Consider the following 20,269-nt stretch of genomic DNA (forward strand, 5'->3'; position numbering starts at 1 on the left):
GCTATGGATAGAGTTTTGCGCAGGAGGATGGATGTGCTGGAAATGAGATGTTTGAGGACAATGTGTGGTGTGAGGTGGTTTGATCGAGTGAGTAACGTAAGGGTAAGAGAGATGTGTGGTAATAAAAAGAGCGTGGTTGAGAGAGCAGAAGAGGGTGTTTTGAAGTGGTTTGGGCACATGGAGAGGATGAGTGAGGAAAGATTGACCAAGAAGATATATGTGTCGGAGGTGGAGGGAACAAGGAGAAGAGGGAGACCAAATTGGAGGTGGAAGGATGGAGTGAAAAGGATTTTGTGTGATTGGGGCCTGAACATGCAGGAGGGTGAAAGGAGGGCAAGGAATAGAGTGAATTGGAGCGATGTGGTATACTGGGGTTGACGTGCTGTCAGTGGATTGAATCGGGGCATGTGAAGCGTCTGGGGTAAACCATGGAAAGCTGTGTAGGTATGTATATTTGCGTGTGTGGACATATGTATATACATGTGTTTGGGGGGGGGTTGGGCCATTTCTTTCGTCTGTTTCCTTGCGCTACCTCGCAAACGCGGGAGACAGCGACAAAGTATAATAATAAAAAATAATATTGATTGAGAGGGTGAGGGCATGTACAGAGCATCAGACTGGGGAAGAGCAGTGTGGTTTCAGAAGTGGTAGTGGATGTGTGGACCAGGTGTTTGCTTTGAAGAATGTATGTGAGAAATATTTAGAAAAGCAAATGGATTTGTATGTAGCATTCATGGATCTGGAGAAGGCATATGATAGAGTTGATAGAGATGCTCTGTGGAAGGTATTAAGAATACATGGTGTGGGAGGCAAGTTGTTAGAAGCAGTGAAAAGTTTTTATCGAGGATGTAAGGCATGTGTGCGTGTAGGAAGAGAGGAAAGTGATTGGTTCTCAGTGAATGTAGGTTTGCGGCAGGGGTGTGTGATGTCTCCATGGTTGTTTAATTTGTTTATGGATGGGGTTGTTAGGGAGGTGAATGCAAGAGTTTTGGAAAGAGGGGCAAGTATGAAGTCTGTTGTGGATGAGAGAGCGTGGGAAGTGAGTCAGTTGGTGTTCGCTGATGATACAGCGCTGGTGGCTGATTCATGTGAGAAACTGCAGAAACTGGTGACTGAGTTTGGTAAAGTGTGTGAAAGAAGAAAGTTAAGAGTGAATGTGAATAAGAGCAAGGTTATTATAATAGGTACAGTAGGGTTGAGGGTCAAGTCAATTGGGAGGTAAGTTTGAATGGAGAAAAACTGGAGGAAGTAAAGTGTTTTAGATACCTGGGAGTGGATCTGGCAGCGGATGGAACCATGGAAGCGGAAGTGAATCATAGGATGGGGGAGGGGGCAAAAATCCTGGTAGCCTTGAAGAATGTGTGGAAGTCGAGAACATTATCTCGGAAAGCTAAAATGGGTATGTTTGAAGGAATAGTGGTTCCAACAATGTTGTATGGTCGCGAGGCGTGGGCTATGGATAGAGTTGTGCGCAGGAGGGTGGATGTGCTGGAAATGAGATGTTTGAGGACAATGTGTGGTGTGAGGTGGTTTGATCGAGTAAGTAACGTAAGGGTAAGAGAGATGTGTGGAAATAAAAAGAGCGTGGTTGAGAGAGCAGAAGAGCGTGTTTTGAAATGGTTTGGGCATATGGAGAGAATGAGTGAGGAAAGATTGACCAAGAGGATATATGTGTCGAAGGTGGAAGGAACGAGGAGAAGTGGGAGACCAAATTGGAGGTGGAAAGATGGAGTGAAAAAGATTTTGTGTGATCGAAGCCTGAACATGCAGGAGGGTGAAAGGAGGGCAAGGAATAGAGTGAATTGGATCGATGTGGTATAGTGGGGTTGACGTGTGGACGTGTGTGTGTATACCTTTGTGTATGGGGGTGGGTTGGGCCATTTCTTTCGTCTGTTTTCCTTGTGCTACCTTGCAAACGCGGGAGACAGCGACAAAGCAAAATAAAAAAATAATAAAATAAAAATAGATAATCTCTCTTACCCTTTCATTACTTGATCAAACCACCTAACACCACATATTGTCCTCAAACATTTCATTTCCAACACATCCACCCTCCTCCGCACAACTCTGTCTATAGCCCACACCTCACAACCATATAACATTGCTGGAACCACTATTCCTTCAAACATACCCATTTTTGCTTTCCGAGATAATGTTCTCACCTTCCACACATTTTTCAATGCTCCCAGGTTGTTTAATTTGTTTATGGATAGGGTTGTTAGGGAGGTGAATGCAAGAGTTTTGGAGAGAGGGGCAAGTATGCAGTCTGTTGGATGAGAGGGCTTGGGAAGTGAGTCATTTGTTGTTCGCTGATGATACAGTGCTGGTGGATGATTCGATGAGAGACTGCAGAGGCTGGTGACTATGTTTGGTAAAGTGTGTGAAAGAAGAAAGCTGAGAGTAAATGTGAATGAGAGCAAGGTTATTAGGTACAGTAGGGTTGAGGGACAAATCAATTGGGAGGTAAGTTTGAATGGAGAAGAACTGGAGGAAGCGAGGTGTTTTAGATATCAGGGAATGGATTTGGCAGCGGATGGAATCACGGAAGCGGAAGTGAGCCACAGGGGGGATGGGAGTTCTGGGAGCATTGAGAAATGTGTGGAAGTCGAGAACATAATCTCAGAAAGCAAAAATGGGTATGTTTGAAGGAATAGTGGTTCCAACAATGTTATATGGTTGTGAGGCATGGGCTATAGATAGGGTTGTGCGGAGGAGGGTGGATGTGTTGGAATTGAGATGTTTGAGGACAATATGTGGTGTGAGGTGGTTTGATAGAGTAAGTAATGAAAGGGTAAGAGAGATGTGTGGTAATAAAAACAGTGTGGTTGAGAAAGCAGAAGAGGGTGTCTTGAAATGGTTTGGTCAAATAGAGAGAATGAGTGAGGAAAGATTGACCAAGAGGATATATGTGTCCGAGTTGGAGGGAACGAGGAGAAGTGGGAGACCAAACTGGAGGTGGAAAGATGGAGTGAAAAAGATTTTGAGTGATCTGGACCTGAACATGCAGGAGGGTGAAAGGAGGGAAAGGAATAGAGTGAATTGGAATGATGTGGTATACCGGGGTCGACATGCTGTCAGTGGATTGAACCAAGGCATGTGACCCGTCTTGCATAAACCATGGAAAGCTTTGTGGGGCCTGGATGTGGAAAGGGAGCTGTGGTTTCGATGCATTATACATGACAGCTAGAGACTGAGTGTGAACAAATGTGGCCTCTGTTGTCTTTTCCTAGCACTACCTCACGTGCGTGCTGGGGAGGGCGTTGTCATTTCATGTGTGGCGGGTTGGCGACAGGAATGAATAAAGGCAGCAAGTATGAATTATGTGCATGTGTATATATATGGATATGTCTGTGTATGTATATATATATGTATATGTTGAAATGTATAGGTATGTATATGTACGTGTGTGGGTATGTATGTATATACATGTGTATGTGGATGGGTTGGGCCATTCTTTCGTCTGCTTCCTTGCAGTACCCCGCTAATGTGGGAGACAGTGACAAGGTATAATAAAAAAAAAAAAATCAATTAAAGAAACATATAGGGAGAGGGATAGGACCCACAGTAAATGAGGATGGGGAACCCATTATGGATAATAAAAGCATAGCAGCAACCATGGGGATACTGTCCATGTATTCCCTGCTTGTTGTAGAAGGCAACCAAGAGGGGCAGGAGCAGGTGACTGGAAATCCTCCCTTCCTGGATTACTTTCCAAAAGAAGGAATAGAACAAGGATTCAAGTGAGGAATTTTCCCTCTAAGGCTCTGTCATCAGTTCTTGATGCTACCTCTCTTATGCGGAAATGGGCGAGCATGTATGAAAAAAATCTATATGTGTGTATATATATAAACAATTTCAGGAACGCTAGTTAGGAGCTTCTGAAAACACTGTGCTAAAGTTGCTTTACCAGTTAAGGTTGAGGCACTAAAGGCTTAGAAGCACCACTGGAGTTCACCACTTATTAAGACTCTTTTTCCCATAGCCATCCTCTTGAGGTAGATCTCAAAGGGAACAGGCATCAGAGATATAGATAGATATGGATTGAACCAGGGCATGTGTAGCATCTGGGGTAAACCATGGAATGGTCTGTGGGACCTGGATGTTGAAAGGGAGCTGTGGTTTCAGTGCATGACACATGACAGCAAGAGACTGAGTGTGAATGAATGTGGCCTTTTTTGTCTTTTCCTGGCACCACCTCGCTGGTCGGAGTGAAGATGGTGGGGGGATGCTATTTCATGTGTGATGGGGTGGCAACAGGAATGGATGAAGGCAACAAGTATGAATATGTATATGTGTATATGGGAACATCTGTGAAGGGAGCTAATGGGGAAGAAATAACAAGCAGTGGTGAAGTGAGAAGGGAATGGAGTGAGTATTTTGAAGGTTTGATGAATATGTCTGATGATAGAGTGGCAGATTTAGGGTGTTTTGGTCGAGGTGGTGTGCGAAGTGAGAGGGTCAGGGAGAATGGTTTGGTGAACAGAGAAGAGGTAGTGAAAGCATTTCGGAAGATGAAAATCAGCAAGGCGGCAGGACTGGATGGTATTGCAGTGGAATTTATTAAAAAAGGGGCCGACTGTGTTGTTGACTGGTTGGTAAGGATATTCACTGTATATATGGCTCATGGTGAAGTGCCTGAGGATTGGTGGAATGCATGCATAGTGCCATTGTGCAAAGGCAAAGGGGATAAAGGTGAGTGTTCAAATTACAGAGATGTAAGTTTGTTGAGTATTCCTAGGAAATTATATGGAAGGGTATTGAGTGAAAGGGTAAAAGCATATACAGTGCATCAGATTGGGGAAGAGCAGTGTGGTTTCAGAAATGGTAGAGGATATGTGGATCAGGTGTTTGCTTTGAAGAATGTATGTGGGAAATACTTGGAAAAACAGATGGATTTGTATGTAGCATTTATGGATCTGGAGAAGGCATATGATAAGAGTTGATAGAGACGCTTTGTGGAAGGTATTAAGAGTATATGGTGTGAGAGGCAAGTTGCTAGAAGCAGTGAAAAGGTTTCATTGAGGATGTAAGGCATGTGTACAAGTAGGAAGAGAGGAAAGTGATTGGTTCCCAGTGAATGTCGGTTTATGGCAAGGGTGGGTAATATCTCCATGGTTGTTTGATTTGTTTATGGATGAGGTTGTTAGGGAGGTGAATGCAAGAGTTTTGGAGAGAGGGGCAAGTATGCAGTCTGTTGTGGATGACAGGGCTTGGGAAGTGAGCCAGTTGTTGTTCGCTGATGATACAGCACTGGTGGCTGATTCGGGTTAGAAACTGCAGAAGCTGGTGGCTGAGTTTGGTAAAGTATGTGAAAGAAGGAAGTTGAGAGTAAATGTGCGTAAAAGCAAGGTTATTAGGTTCAGTAGGGTTGAGGGACAAGTTAATTGGGAGGTAAGTTTGAGTGGAGGAAAACTGGAGGAAGTGAAGTGTTTTAGATTTCTGAGAGTGGATGTAGCAGCAGATGGAACCATGGAAGCGGAAGTGAGTCACAGGATGGGAGAGGGGGCAAAGGTTCTGGGAGCGTTGAAGAATGTGTGGAAGGTGAGAAAGTTGTCTCAGAGAGCAAAAATGGGTATGTTTGAAGGAATAGTGGTTCCAACAATGTTATATGGTTGCGAGGCATGGGCTATAGATAGGGTTGTACGGAGAAGGATGGATATGCTGGAAATGAGATGTTTGAGGACGATATGTGGTGTGAGATGGTTTGATGGGGTAGGTAATGAAAGGGTAAGAGAGATGTTTGGTATAAAAAGAGTGTGGTTGAGAGAGCAGAAGAGGGTGCATTGAAATGGTTTGGTCACATAGAGCAAATGAGTGAGGAGAGTTTGACAAAGAGGATATATGTGTCAGAGGTGAAGGGAACGAGGAGAAGTGGGAGTGAGACCAAATTGGAGGTGGAAGGAGGGAGTGAAAAAGATTTTGAGCAATCGAGGCCTGAACATACAGGAGGGTGAAAGGCGCGCAAGGAATAGAGTGAATTGGAATGATGTGGTATACTGGGGTCGACGTGCTGTCAGTGGATTGAACCAGAGCATGTGAAGCATCTGGGGTAAACCATGGAAAGTTTTGTGGGGCCTGGATGTGGAAAGGGAGCTGTGGTTTTGGGTATTATTGCATGACAGCTAGAGACTGAGTGTGAATGAATGGGGCCTTTGTTGTCATCTCCCAGCACTACCTCACACGCTCATGGGGGAGGGGGTGCTGTTTCATGTGTGGTGGGGTGGCGACGGGAATGGATGAGGGCAGCAAGTATGAATATGTATATGTCCATTCTTCTGTGTCTGTTTCCTTGCGCTGTCTCGCTTTCTCGGGAGACAGCAGCTAAGTATGATATATAGATAAAAGAAAATATGTTTATGTCTGTATATGTATATGTTATGTATATGTTGAAATGTATATGTGTATATATATGAGTGTGTATGGGCGTTTATGTATATACATGTTTACGTGGCTGGGCTGGGCCATTCCTTGTCTGTTTCCTTATGCTACCTCGCTGATGCTGGAGGTGGCAATTAAGTATTTTTTTATTTTGCTTTGTCGCTGTCTCCCGCTTTTGCGAGGTAGCGCAAGGAAACAGACGAAAGAAATGGCCCAACCCACCCCCATACACATGTATATACATACACGTCCACACACGCAAATATACATACCTATACATCTCAATGTACACATATATATACACACACAAACACATACATATATACCCATGCACACAATTCACACTGTCTGCCTTTATTCATTCCCATCGCCACCTAGCCACACATGGAATACCATCCCCCTCCCCCCTCATGTGTGCGAGGTAGTGCTAGGAAAAGACAACGAAGGCCCCATTCATTCACGCTCAGTCTCTAGCTGTCATGCAATAATGCCCAAAACCACAGCTCCCTTTCCACATCCAGGCCCCACACAACTTTCCATGGTTTACCCCAGACGCTTCACATGCCCTGATTCAATCCACTGACAGCACGTCAACCCCGGTATACCACATCGATCCAATTCACTCTATTCCTTGCCCGCCTTTCACCCTCCTGCATGTTCAGGCCCCTATCACTCAAAATGTTTTTCACTCCATCTTTCCACCTCCAATTTGGTCTCCCACTTCTCCTCGTTCCCTCCACCTCCGACACATATATCCTCTTGGTCAATCTTTCCTCACTCATTCTCTCCATGTGCCCAAACCATTTCAAAACACCCTCTTCTGCTCTCTCAACCACGCTCTTTTTATTTCCACACATCTCTCTTACCCTTACATTACTTACTCGATCAAACCACCTCACACCACACATTGTCCTCAAACATCTCATTTCCAGCACATCCACCCTCCTGCGCACAACTCTATCCACAGCCCACGCCTCGCATCCATACAGCATTGTTGGAACCACTATTCCTTCAAACATACCCATTTTTGCTTTCCGAGATAAATGTTCTCGACTTCCACACATTCTTTAAGGCTCCCAGGATTTTCGCCCCCTCCCCCACCCTATGATTCACTTCCGTTTCCATGGTTCCATCCGCTGCCAGATCCACTCCCAGATATCTAAAACACTTTACTTCCTCCAGTTTTTCTCCATTCAAACTTACCTCCCAGTTGACTTGACCCTCAACCCTACTGTACCTAATAACCTTGCTCTTATTCTCATTTACTCTTAACTTTCTTCTTTCACACACTTTACCAAACTCAGTCACCAGCTTCTGCAGTTTCTCACATGAATCAGCCACCAGCGCTGTATCATCAGCGAACACCAACTGACACTTCCCAAGCTCTCTCATCCACAACAGACTTCATACTTGCCCCTCTTTCCAAAACTCTTGCATTCACCTCCCTAACAACCCCATCCATAAACAAATTAAACAACCATGGAGACATCACACACCCCTGCCGCAAACCTACATTCACTGAGAACCAATCACTTTCCTCTCTTCCTACACATACACATGCCTTACATCCTCGATAAAACTTTTCACTGCTTCTAACAACTTGCCACCCACACCATATATTCTTAATACCTTCCACAGAGCATCTCTATCAACTCTATCATATGCCTTCTCCAGATCCATAAATGCTACATACAAATCCATTTGCTTTTAATTAAGTATAATAAAGAATATAGAAAATGTAGAAAATGGGTATGTTTGAAGGAATAGTGGTTCCAGCAATGTTATATGGTTACGAGTCATGGGCTATAGATAGAGTTGTGCGGAGGAGGGTGAATGTGCTGGAAATGAGATGTTTGAGGACAGTATGTGGTGTGAGGTGGTTTGATCGAGTAAGTAATGAAAGGGTAAGAGAGATGTGTGGTAATAAAAAGAGTGTGGTTGAGAGAGCAGAGGAGGGTGTTTTGAAATGGTTTGGTTGCTTGGAGAAAATGAGTGAGGAAACATTGACAAAGAGGATATATGTGTCAGAGGTGGAGGGAACGAGAAGTGGGAGACCAAATTGGAGGTGGAAAGATGGAGTGAAAAAGATTTTGAGTGATCAGGGCCTGGACATTCAGGAGGGTGAAAGGCGGGCAAGGAATAGAGTGAATTGGAACGATGTGGTATACTGGGGTCAATGTGCTGTCAGTGGATTGAACCAGGGCATGTGAAGCGTCTGGGGTAAACCATGGAAAGTTTTGTTGGGCCTGAATGTGGAAAGGGACCTGTGTTTTCGATGCATTATACATGACAGCTAGAGACTAAGTGTGAACGAATGGGGCCTTTGTTGTCTTTTCGTAGCGCTACCTCGCACTCATGCGGGGGGAGGGTGTTTTCATTTCATGTGTGGCAGGGTGGCGACAGGAATGAATAAGGGCAGACAGTATAAGTTATGTACATATGTATATATGTCTGTGTGTATATATATGTATACGTTGAGATGTATAGGTATGTATATGTGCGTGTATGGATGTGTATGTATATACATGTGTATGTGGCTGGGTTGGGCCATTCTTTCATCTGTTTCCTTGCGCTACCTCGCTAACGCAGGAGACAGCAACAAAGTATAATGAATAGATAAATGAATGAAATAGTTTCATCTCTTTATGCTTGATAATGAAACCCAAATCACCAAAAATTGTGGACAGCTTTCCTTTGGACTACTTACAAGCTAAAAGCTGTCTTGAGCTGTTACATCACTGCTAGTTCCCTATGCTCGCACACTGCGAGCTATTTAAGGTTAGGATTGCCTAGTCACTTTCAGGCTCCAAGAGAGCTGTAGATCAACTCACAGACATTTTCAGCAGTTTTTTTTTTTTTTTTTTTTTTTATACTTTGTCGCTGTCTCCCGCGTTTGCGAGGTAGCGCAAGGAAACAGACGAAAGAAATGGCCCAACCCCCCCCATACACATGTACATACACACGTCCACACACGCAAATATACATACCTACACAGCTTTCCATGGTTTACCCCGGACGCTTCACATGCCTTGATTCAATCCACTGACAGCACGTCAACCCCTGTATACCACATCGCTCCAATTCACTCTATTCCTTGCCCTCCTTTCACCCTCCTGCATGTTCAGGCCCCGATCACACAAAATCCTTTTCACTCCATCTTTCCACCTCCAATTTGGTCTCCCTCTTCTCCTCGTTCCCTCCACCTCCGACACATATATCCTCTTGGTCAATCTTTCCTCACTCATTCTCTCCATGTGCCCAAACCATTTCAAAACACCCTCTTCTGCTCTCTCAACCACGCTCTTTTTATTTCCACACATCTCTCTTACCCTTACGTTACTTACTCGATCAAACCACCTCACACCACACATTGTCCTCAAACATCTCATTTCCAGCACATCCATCCTCCTGCGCACAACTCTATCCATAGCCCACGCCTCGCAACCATACAACATTGTTGGAACTACTATTCCTTCAAACATACCCATTTTTGCTTTCCGGGATAATGTTCTCGACTTCCACACATTTTTCAAGGCTCCCAAAATTTTCGCCCCCTCCCCCACCCTATGATCCACTTCCGCTTCCATGGTTCCATCCGCTGACAGATCCACTCCCAGATATCTAAAACACTTCACTTCCTCCAGTTTTTCTCCATTCAAACTCACCTCCCAATTGACTTGACCCTCAACCCTACTGTACCTAATAACCTTGCTCTTATTCACATTTACTCTTAACTTTCTTCTTCCACACACTTTACCAAACTCCGTCACCAGCTTCTGCAGTTTCTCACATGAATCCGCCACCAGCGCTGTATCATCAGCGAACAACAACTGACTCACTTCCCAAGCTCTCTCATCCCCAACAGACTTCATACTTGCCCCTCTTTCCAAGACTCTTGCATTTACCTCCCTAACAACCCCATCCATAAACATATCCATATATAAAAACTTGTAGTGCTCGCACATAAATAATTCTAAACAATTTCACCTTCGTTCATCCAAGAACTGAACTCTAGCCACTGAGAATGATAGGTGTACAATTTTCCTGAGGGCCATTGTTAAGCTAAAAGTTTTCTTTTTTAACACTGCTAGTCTAGGTCTCTATGCCCACACTTAATATCTATACCTCTCATGCCCATTCCCTTTTTGGAACTCCCTTAAGGGGATGGCCACAGCAAAAGAGTATCCATAATTGGTGAACTCCAGAGTTGCTTCCTAGCCTTTAGTGCTTCACCCCTAGCAAAGGGTAACATGAGCACATTGTTTCAGAGGCTCTTACCTAATGTTCCCATCGACTACTACTACTTAATGTGTCTACCTAATGTTCCTGCTAAACGTTCCAGCCTCCAGCTTCTCCCTGATGCTCCTAACTAATGTTCCTACCTACTACTTCTACTTAATGTTTCTACGTAATACTCCTGACTAATGTTCTTTTCTGCTACTTCTGTACATTTCAGGGTTAGTTCTTAGCACTCATTGCAAGAATATCTAAGAGTTACAAAAAATGAGTTGTGAGTTAAGTGTTGTCAAATTTTATGTGACAAGGAGAGATTGTATGTTTGTGAACAAAATGCCAACAGTCCACATGCGGATGAGGTGGAAAGAAAAGACAGCTACCTTTATCAAAGAAGTGTGACTTGACAGCCATTGAAGTTGTGACTCACCACGCAGCCGTCACTAATCTTCCAAATGCCCAGGCAGATAGCACTGGTAATATACCTCCATAGTCGGTGGCTGCCTACCTGCTACTACCTACTGGGGCCAGTAGATTAAGGACAACACCCTCACACTTAAGTTGTGAGAAAGCTGCAAATTGACTCATGGGCAGTTTCAGTAAAGTCTGTATATCAAAAAATGCAATTTCCACCTGTAAAACAACCTAAACAATTTTCCATCAGTAATGGCTAGAATTGAGCTTTCCTTTGTATTATAAATGAACTAAAAGCTGTCTTTCCTAAGCAACTACTGCAGCTTTAGGCCCCTATGCCCCTACACTATTGGCTAATCAGGTTAAGGACAGCCCACTCACACTTTATTCCAGAGAAAGCTGCAAATAGACTCATGAACACTGTCAGTAATGTTTTTATATCAGAACATAAAATGTTGTTCACATGCAATTTTATCTAAACACTTTCCCGTCGGTAAGCCAAAAAATCAAACCCAAGCCAGTGAGAATGGTGGCTGTGCATGTACCATTCTCAGTGGCCTGGATTTGATTCAGCTGTAATCCTATTCCCTGAAGTTGCTTTGCCACTCTTCATATTGCACAAGGCTTTCACTGCCTCTGTTACTTATATTGTTTTCCCTAAGTTTGCCAATACAAACTCACCATAAGTCTCATTTGTCCGTTTTCCACCTCCTGCACCTTCCCTTTACTGCCTACTCCTTTCTCTTGTACATTGTCCAATGGCTCACACTCATATCCTGCAAGTAATGCCATGACCTCTCTTTTTCTCGTTCTCTAGCAACTTAACATCTGCATTCTACCACTCACTGCTTTTTCTTACATACCTACCTCCCACCCTACGCTTGCCACACATTTCTCTTGCACATGTAAGCACTGCTTCCTTAAAAACCTCCCATTCCTCACCCCTCTCCTAGTGTCCTTTTCTTTTCATCCAAACATCCTTTACAAAGTCACTCACTTTCACCACCCTCTTCTCACCCATATCATTGTATCTTTTCCTAGAGCTTCAACAAATCTTTACCCTAACCTCCACTAAGTAGTGATCAGACATCCCACCAGCTGTCCATTTCAGCACATTCTTTCTGTACTTGTATCAGTTATTGCATAATCCTAGTGCCCATTTACCATATCCATCCCTCACCCATGCATGCTATGTATGTCCCTCTTTTTCACCCAGATATTCCCACCCTTGCATACTATGTATGTCTCTCTTTTTCAGCCAGGTGTTCCCAGTCATCAGTCAATTTTTAGAAAACAACTCCTCAAACTATTTTCTAATTTATTTACAATGTTTGGTACCCCATGCCCCATGAAACACTCATCTTCCACTTCAGCCATATTTTTTTGTTTTATATATACAATTAGTCCTCCTGCCTTACTAAGGGAGCATTAGGAACAGGTGAGCAAATGGCCACTTTTGCACGCATTCACTCTTTGCTGTCATATATAATGCACTGAAACCAGAGCCCATTATCCACCGTGAAGCCCCAAAGAGTATTCCATGGTATATCCTGAGTGCTTCGTATGCCCTAGTTCAGCCATTTCACAGCATGTCGCCTCCATATGTATGCATTATTCATTCTATCTCTTATATGCCTTTCACCCTTCTGAATGTTTAGGCCATGAGTCTGTATCCTTCCATCATCTCAGTTTCCCTTTTTGCCTTGCTTCCTTCACTCCTGACACTGAGATCCTCTTTGTCACTTAGTCTTCACTCATTGTTTTCATATGTCCAAACCATTTCAGCACATCCTGGTCAGATTTCTTGGTGAAGCACCACGTACTACCACACCTTACTCATACATTTTCATTTCTGACTTAATCAACCTGCCTCACACTGCATATTGTCATATGGCATTTTATTTCCATCCCCCCACCATCTATTCTTTTGTATTCAGGGTCCCAAGGTTCATATTCATACAGCTTTGTTAGGATGCTTTCCCTTGAAAATTACCCATCTTTGACCTAACAGAGAGTGACTACTCTTTTCATGTACTTCTCTGTGCTCCCAGGATTTTAGCCCCTATCTTGCCCTTTAACTCGCTTTAACACCCCTTGACTCCATGTGCTGGTTTGAGCACTCCTTGGTGCCTAAAGCATTCTTTTCCTCTGGGCCCTCTCCATTCAAATTTTCATTCAAATCATCCTTTTATTACTCCCCTTCTGCACCTCTTTATCTTACTTTTATTCACATCAACTCTCAACTTTCTCCTTTCACATAATCTCCCAAGTTCAGACCAACTTTTGGAGTTTCTCTCCCAAGTGTGCCAAGAGAACACTGTCATTTGCAAAGTGAAACTAACTTGCTTCTCAGGCCTACCCATTCCTAGCATACTGTGAACTTGCCCTCTTCTATAAGACCCTTTCATTTACCAACCTCATCATCTTATTCAGGACATATTAAACAGCCATAGTGACAGCACACACACATGATGAATACCCACCTTCACCTGAAACCAGTCATCCTCTTTCCTTCCTATTGACATGCAATCTGTACTCACCTACTGAAAACTCTTCTGCATATAAAAGATTTCCTCCCACACCATATATTCATAATACATTCCACAAGGCTTCTGTTTCATCCATATCATACACTTTCTTAAGGTCCTTAGATGCCACATACAAATCCCTTTCTTCAAGTATTTCTTCCCCAAATATTCAAACAAGCACCTGGCCCATAAATCGTATACATTACTCCTCCCCAATCTCATGATCTGTGCCTATTAACACCCTCTCCATCACCACTCTCCCTTACACCCTACTAGCTGTACTGAACAAACTTGTATATTTGTAATTCAAGCATCCTCTCTTGTCCCTCTTGCCTTTGTATTAGTGCAGTGCATCACTTTTTTTTTCAAGCCTTCAGGCACCTCACCCTGGACCGAATGTGCATTGAAAAATGTGATTAACTAGTCAACAGTTGTCACCCCCTTTCTAGAGAAATTTAACTGCAGTCCCATCTACTTGGGCCACTTTCTCAAATCTCATCATAGATAAGACGTTCACTACCTCTATTCTTTTCACAGAACATTCTGAATAAGTCTCAGTCTTCATACCTCCTCACCCCAAACACAACATATCTACCACCCCATCATCTGTTTCATTCCACAGTCCAAATTACTTACCTCCTCATGTCTTTTTCTTCTCTTCATTGCATGTACCACTTTCTCATCTGCTACCCTCACTGTTGTTCCTATTTATTCATTTGTTCACAAAATTATTACCTTCTTCAAAAACATTTTTACACTTTCACTGAAGTCTGTCAATAATCTTTCCCCCATCTCTTATTTGCCTCCTTTTTATGCTCCCCTGCCTACCTCTTGTTTTCTTTCTTACAGCTCTAACCCACTCATGCATATACCATCTATACAGGTACCTCTCCATTCTCTTCCACCAGCAACTTGCTCTACCCATTTTCACATGACCACATCCCATTTTCCACATACCATACATTGCACCCACACACATAACTACTACTTCCCTAAATACTTTTCGCTCCTCTTTCACTTCCCTGGTTTCATGTCCTTTTCCTTGATGCCATGCCTCACTTAATCCCTTTTGGTTTCTCTGCACATAGACCTTTTTTCCAAACGTACTTGCTTTCATCACTTTTATCTCACACATCATATCTTCTCTACCTGAATAACTACAAACTTTTACATTCATCCTCACCAAGAAATAAATTATTACACATCCTGCCTGCCACCTGCTTCTGAACATTCTCATCCAACTTCTTTGCACATCATTTATTTAGCTTAAGCTGATAATGCTTGTTGACCCCTACACCCACTCACATATGTAAACTAATGTGTGCACTTTTTTTTTTAAGTGTAGTGTTCCTAATCACCTTTCCTTGCACAGCACACACCTCAGCAAGGTGTTCTCCATTTTTATACTTATTTGACATGCTTCTGTAATTAAATATCTTTTTTTATCACTTCCATCTATTGTAAGTCACCTCATAAGCCTGCATTCTCATACATTTCTTCATCTGTTTGCAGCAATACCAATGCAGTATAGACTTTTTCTTATATACCCACAGATGTACGTTTTGTGAGAAGATGACCGTGCCTCTCCTAACTATTACAGTATATGACCTACGACAAGAACCTAGACCAGCTAAAGAAACAGAAGATCCATCAGAATCAGACAAACCTACTCCAGGTAATTTTTTTCTGTAGCACAAATGAAAGTAGTTTATCATCAGATTTTGATGCAGTATATTACTGTCAGGGATTGATATAGTATTTCTGAGCCAGAAGATGAAAGAAATTGATAGTTCTCTTGAATGCTAAATCATCACTAGAGGACTCAGACCACATAAAATTAATTTTTTTAAAACTAAAGCATGTTGACTGCTATTAAACCCCCTAGAATCCCAGCTTGATTTCTTAATCTTCAGAAAATGTAATGAAATAATGTTAACTTGGAAGTTTCAAGATTTAGATTGTATGCTTCAAGTAATGCTTGTTGTATCACTGTGACTGGTAAACAGCATACAAGGACAACTTACGTAGGATGGACACTGTTCTTCATGACACACATATGGCATTATTTGTGAGTTTTGTGTGTCACTAAGTACAGGTGCACCACCGAATTTCTGGCAACTGATGGTTCAACACCTCCTTTAGCTCGGACAATATTATGTGAGGGAACTTGAAATTACCGCAGCCACCAGACTAGTTTACTGGGCGGCCACAGGTGGCATTGTGTGTAAGGCATGCTTATTTACATTCTTTCTGCACTTGGTGGTGATACTGCAATTCTGCGAGATTCTTAGCTAATTTTGCTTGAATTTCACCCTAGCTATGGCTTCTAAGACATATGAGTGTCACTCGTGGTGTCAAACGTAAACACTGGTCCATATCAATCCAAGATAAAGTAGAACTGTTGAAAAAATGGACCGTAGTGTTTCGGTGCATAAGCTTTGTAACATCTGCAGTATTGGTTCATCAACTGTTTATGATATAAAGAAGCAAAGGGAGAAAATATTGATTCCAAGAAGCAAATGACGATTAGAAAAACTATGAAAGATGGTAAGAGTACTAAGCACAATCGAGTGATGACGGAATGATTTTGGCAGCATCGGAGTGATGGAGTGAACTTGTCAGGTAGCAGGATAATGGACCAGGCCAAGTTGTTCCATAAAGAACTTATATTACAACATGAGTGTAACTGTAATGAAGGATGGCTTCAAAGATTCAAGAAGTGTCATGGAATTTCCATGAATAAAGTGTGGGGACAAAAGGGGTCTGCGAACTACAAAGGAGCATCTGAGTATGTGGATGAATTTGCGAAACCTGTGGTTGATGAGCACCTCAGTCCTGAGCAGGTGTATAATGCAGATGAAACTGCATTGTTCTGGTGATGCACACCTAAGAAAACACTAACAACAGAAGACGAAGAAGACCCCACAGGATTCAAGCAATCTAATGGCAGACTTACCATCTTAGGGTGCTCAAACATTAAAATTTGTTTAGTTTAGATTTCTTACAGTCCATGGTATACTTTAAACACATGGGAGATATATGATTAGTGGGTTAGAGATGTGTTGATAAATCATTACATGACCACAGTTGGTCCGGCAAAATGGTTAATCCAGCAAGGCTTTGGAACCAAGTGTGCTAAAAAATCGATGGTGTACCTGTAATATAGTTGTTTCAGGATATAACATGAGATAGTTATGAAGAAAGCATGTGCCATATGATACTTGCTGTTTTGTGACATTTGCCTCCACGTAAATAAGGTTTAGCATATTGATTAGTCAAGGGCCTACTAAAGAAAGCTGTGTGGAGAAATGTGCAAAAAAGTACAAATTACTGTATCATTATGAGTTTGTGACCAAATGCCAATAATACATAGAAGATTTTCAAAACTTTATATTACATGTAGAAAGTAGAATTATTCCTGGTAATAAGGGTGAAAGATGGCAGTGACTGGGGTATGTTTTCCATGGTGGTTGCAGTAATGATGTTTTAAGAGGTAGTCTTTGGAAAATGTAAAGAACAGTGAAGTGAAGTTTTGGCATTTACAGTTGGTATGTTATTTTTCAGTATCAATGAATTTCTCTGTATTATCATTTATCATATTGATTATGATCAGGGTAAGGTACATTTGAGTTTTGTTCTCATATTGTAAAGATAATTGAGATTCATTTGACTTTGGACCAACCACCAATTTAAGTTGCTGATTTCCTTTTGCCAATGAATGACTCAAGAAAAGTGGACAGAAAATGAGTTGGAGGCTGGAAGTAATCACCAACTCCTGGTGGTATTCAACCCAGCAGGAAAAGTATGTTACCAATATGACTGAGAAAATTCTTGCTGGCATTCTCAATATTTCCAGCTCCCACTGGAGGCATAATTGATGCTACTGACCGAGGATTGCTGCCTGAAGAAGCCGCAAAGGATGATGGGAAGGTGGACCAAAACTTAAAGGATTATGTTGGGTCCCAGTTGCAGAAAAAGGTATTTTTTTTTATCCAGTGATAACATCAAGCATATACTGTGAGTGATGAACTAAGAATTTAAACTGTAGGGTAATTGTTTTGAGAAATTAAAGCCATTAAGTGATGGGAATTGCTTATGTGATGTGATGTATTGGTTTAGATTTTTTAATTAGATGTTGCTGTTTGCATATGATGCAATTTTCATGCATAAAGCCTCACAAGTGTTGAAGGTATCCCAGAAATTCCAAATTCATATCATAATACAGGAAGGCATAAAAGTTTTGGCTAGCACAGATTCTTATATGGTGTGGGAGGCAAGTTGTTAGAAGCAGTGAAAAGTTTTTATCGAGGATGTAAGGCATGTGTACGTGTAGGAAGAGAGGAAAGTGATTGGTTCTCAGTGAATGTAGGTTTGCGGCAGGGGTGTGTGATGTCTCCATGGTTGTTTAATTTGTTTATGGATGGGGTTGTTAGGGAGGTAAATGCAAGAGTCCTGGAAAGAGGGGCAAGTATGAAGTCTGTTGGGGATGAGAGAGCTTGGGAAGTGAGTCAGTTGTTGTTCGCTGATGATACAGCGCTGGTGGCTGATTCATGTGAGAAACTGCAGAAGCTGGTGACTGAGTTTGGTAAAGTGTGTGGAAGAAGAAAGTTAAGAGTAAATGTGAATAAGAGCAAGGTTATTAGGTACAGTAGGGGTGAAGGTCAAGTTAATTGGGAGGTGAGTTTGAATGGAGAAAAACTGGAGGAAGTGAAGTGTTTTAGATATCTGGGAGTGGATCTGTCAGCGGATGGAACCATGGAAGCGGAAGTGGATCATAGGGTGGGGGAGGGGGCGAAAATTTTGGGAGCCTTGAAAAATGTGTGGAAGTCGAGAACATTATCTCGGAAAGCAAAAATGGGTATGTTTGAAGGAATAGTGGTTCCAACAATGTTGTATGGTTGCGAGGCGTGGGCTATGGAGAGAGATGTGCGCAGGAGGATGGATGTGCTGGAAATGAGATGTTTGAGGAAAATGTGTGGTGTGAGGTGGTTTGATCGAGTAAGTAACGTAAGGGTAAGAGAGATGTGTGGAAATAAAAAGAGCGTGGTTGAGAGAGCAGAAGAGGGTGTTTTGAAATGGTTTGGGCACATGGAGAGAATGAGTGAGGAAAGATTGACCAAGAGGATATATGTGTCGGAGGTGGAGGGAACGAGGAGAAGAGGGAGACCAAATTGGAGGTGGAAAGATGGAGTGAAAAAGATTTTGTGTGATCGGGGCCTGAACATGCAGGAGGGTGAAAGGAGGGCAAGGAATAGAGTGAATTGGAGCGATGTGGTATACAGGGGTTGACGTGCTGTCAGTGGATTGAATCAAGGCATGTGAAGCGTCTGGGGTAAACCATGGAAAGCTGTGTAGGTATGTATATTTGCGTGTGTGGACGTGTGTATGTACATGTGTATGGGGGGGGGGGTTGGGCCATTTCTTTCGTCTGTTTCCTTGCGCTACCTCGCAAACGCGGGAGACAGCGACAAAGTATAAAAAAAAAAAAAAAAAAAAAGATTCTTATAGCAAAAGAGTTGTTTCCATAAAATATTTTTTACTCCGTAAAAATGTAGGTATTAGGGGTAAAAAAGAATTCACTCCTTGGTGATCTCCCAAGTGCATCAAGCATTGAGAGGACATCTTTTGGTTATAGACCTGCTTTGGCTTTTTCAGTTTCTTATTTAGTGAGAAAGCAGCACAAGGTTGTCACAAAATATTTTTCATAACTAGGTCTGCTCTCAGCCAATCAGTAACCCCATTATTACTTGGCCCATCTCCTGTAAAATGCTCAGAGCTCAGATATCTCACAAATTGTGGGTGCCAGCTTAAGGCAGGCACAAATGGTAAGAGTAAATTGTTTTTCAGAAATTAGAAAGAAAGCATTCTACTTCAACTACCTACGACGAGGTTTATCCCAAAAGGCAGGGCTGTTGCAAAATGTTTATTGCATATCTCGCTTGATGCCACCTGCATTAAGTAATGATCAGTTATTGGTTCATCTAGGACTGATTTCAACCGTGTCACATTTTCTTTCAAATATTTTTTGGTTGGTCCATACATGTTTTTTATTTCTTCTGGCAGTACATTAAATGATTGTTGTAGCTTCCACGTTAGGGATTCATGTGTTTTTGTCTGATTTACTTTTGGTATGTTCTGTATTACTCTCGAAGACTCAACAACATTTATCTACTCTGTTGAGATGCTTTCAGGATTAACACATTTTCTTGTCATATATAGATTCTTCTTATTATTATTATTATTTATTTTTATTTATTTTGCTTTGTCGCTGTCTCCGGCGTTTGCGAGGTAGCGCAAGGAAACAGATGAAAGAAATGGCCCAACCCACCCCCATACACATGTATATACATGCACGTCCACACACGCAAATATACATACCCATACATCTCAATGTACACATATATATACACACAGAGACACATACATATATACACATGCACACAATTCACACTGTCTGCCTTTATTCATTCCCATCGCCACCTCGCCACACATGGAATAACATCCCCCTCCCCCCTCATGTGTGCGAGGTAGCGCTAGGAAAAGACAACAAAGGCCCCATTCATTCACACTCAGTCTCTAGCTGTCATGCAATAATACCCAAAACCACAGCTCCCTTTCCACATCCAGGACCCACAGAACTTTCCATGGTTTACCCCAGACGCTTCACATGCCCTGGTTCAATCCATTGACAGCACGTCAACCCCGTTATACCACAT

The 20,269-nt window shown here is 42.3% G+C and overlaps 1 protein-coding gene across 6 annotated transcripts in view; it reads left to right on the top strand.

The window, feature by feature from the left end:
* The window catches only part of Crag (DENN domain-containing protein Crag), a 346,089-nt gene that overhangs the window by 254,333 nt on the left and 71,487 nt on the right, over window positions 1-20,269 (top strand). For all 6 annotated transcript variants that reach the window (XM_071666294.1, XM_071666290.1, XM_071666288.1 and 3 more), the window contains 2 exons: window positions 15,107-15,228; window positions 17,410-17,531. In XM_071666294.1, the coding sequence (XP_071522395.1) occupies window positions 15,107-15,228; window positions 17,410-17,531 (244 nt within the window). The remainder of the gene's footprint in view (window positions 1-15,106; window positions 15,229-17,409; window positions 17,532-20,269) is intronic.

Source organism: Panulirus ornatus, chromosome 11, assembly GCF_036320965.1.
Source record: "Panulirus ornatus isolate Po-2019 chromosome 11, ASM3632096v1, whole genome shotgun sequence".
NCBI lineage: Eukaryota > Metazoa > Arthropoda > Malacostraca > Decapoda > Palinuridae > Panulirus > Panulirus ornatus.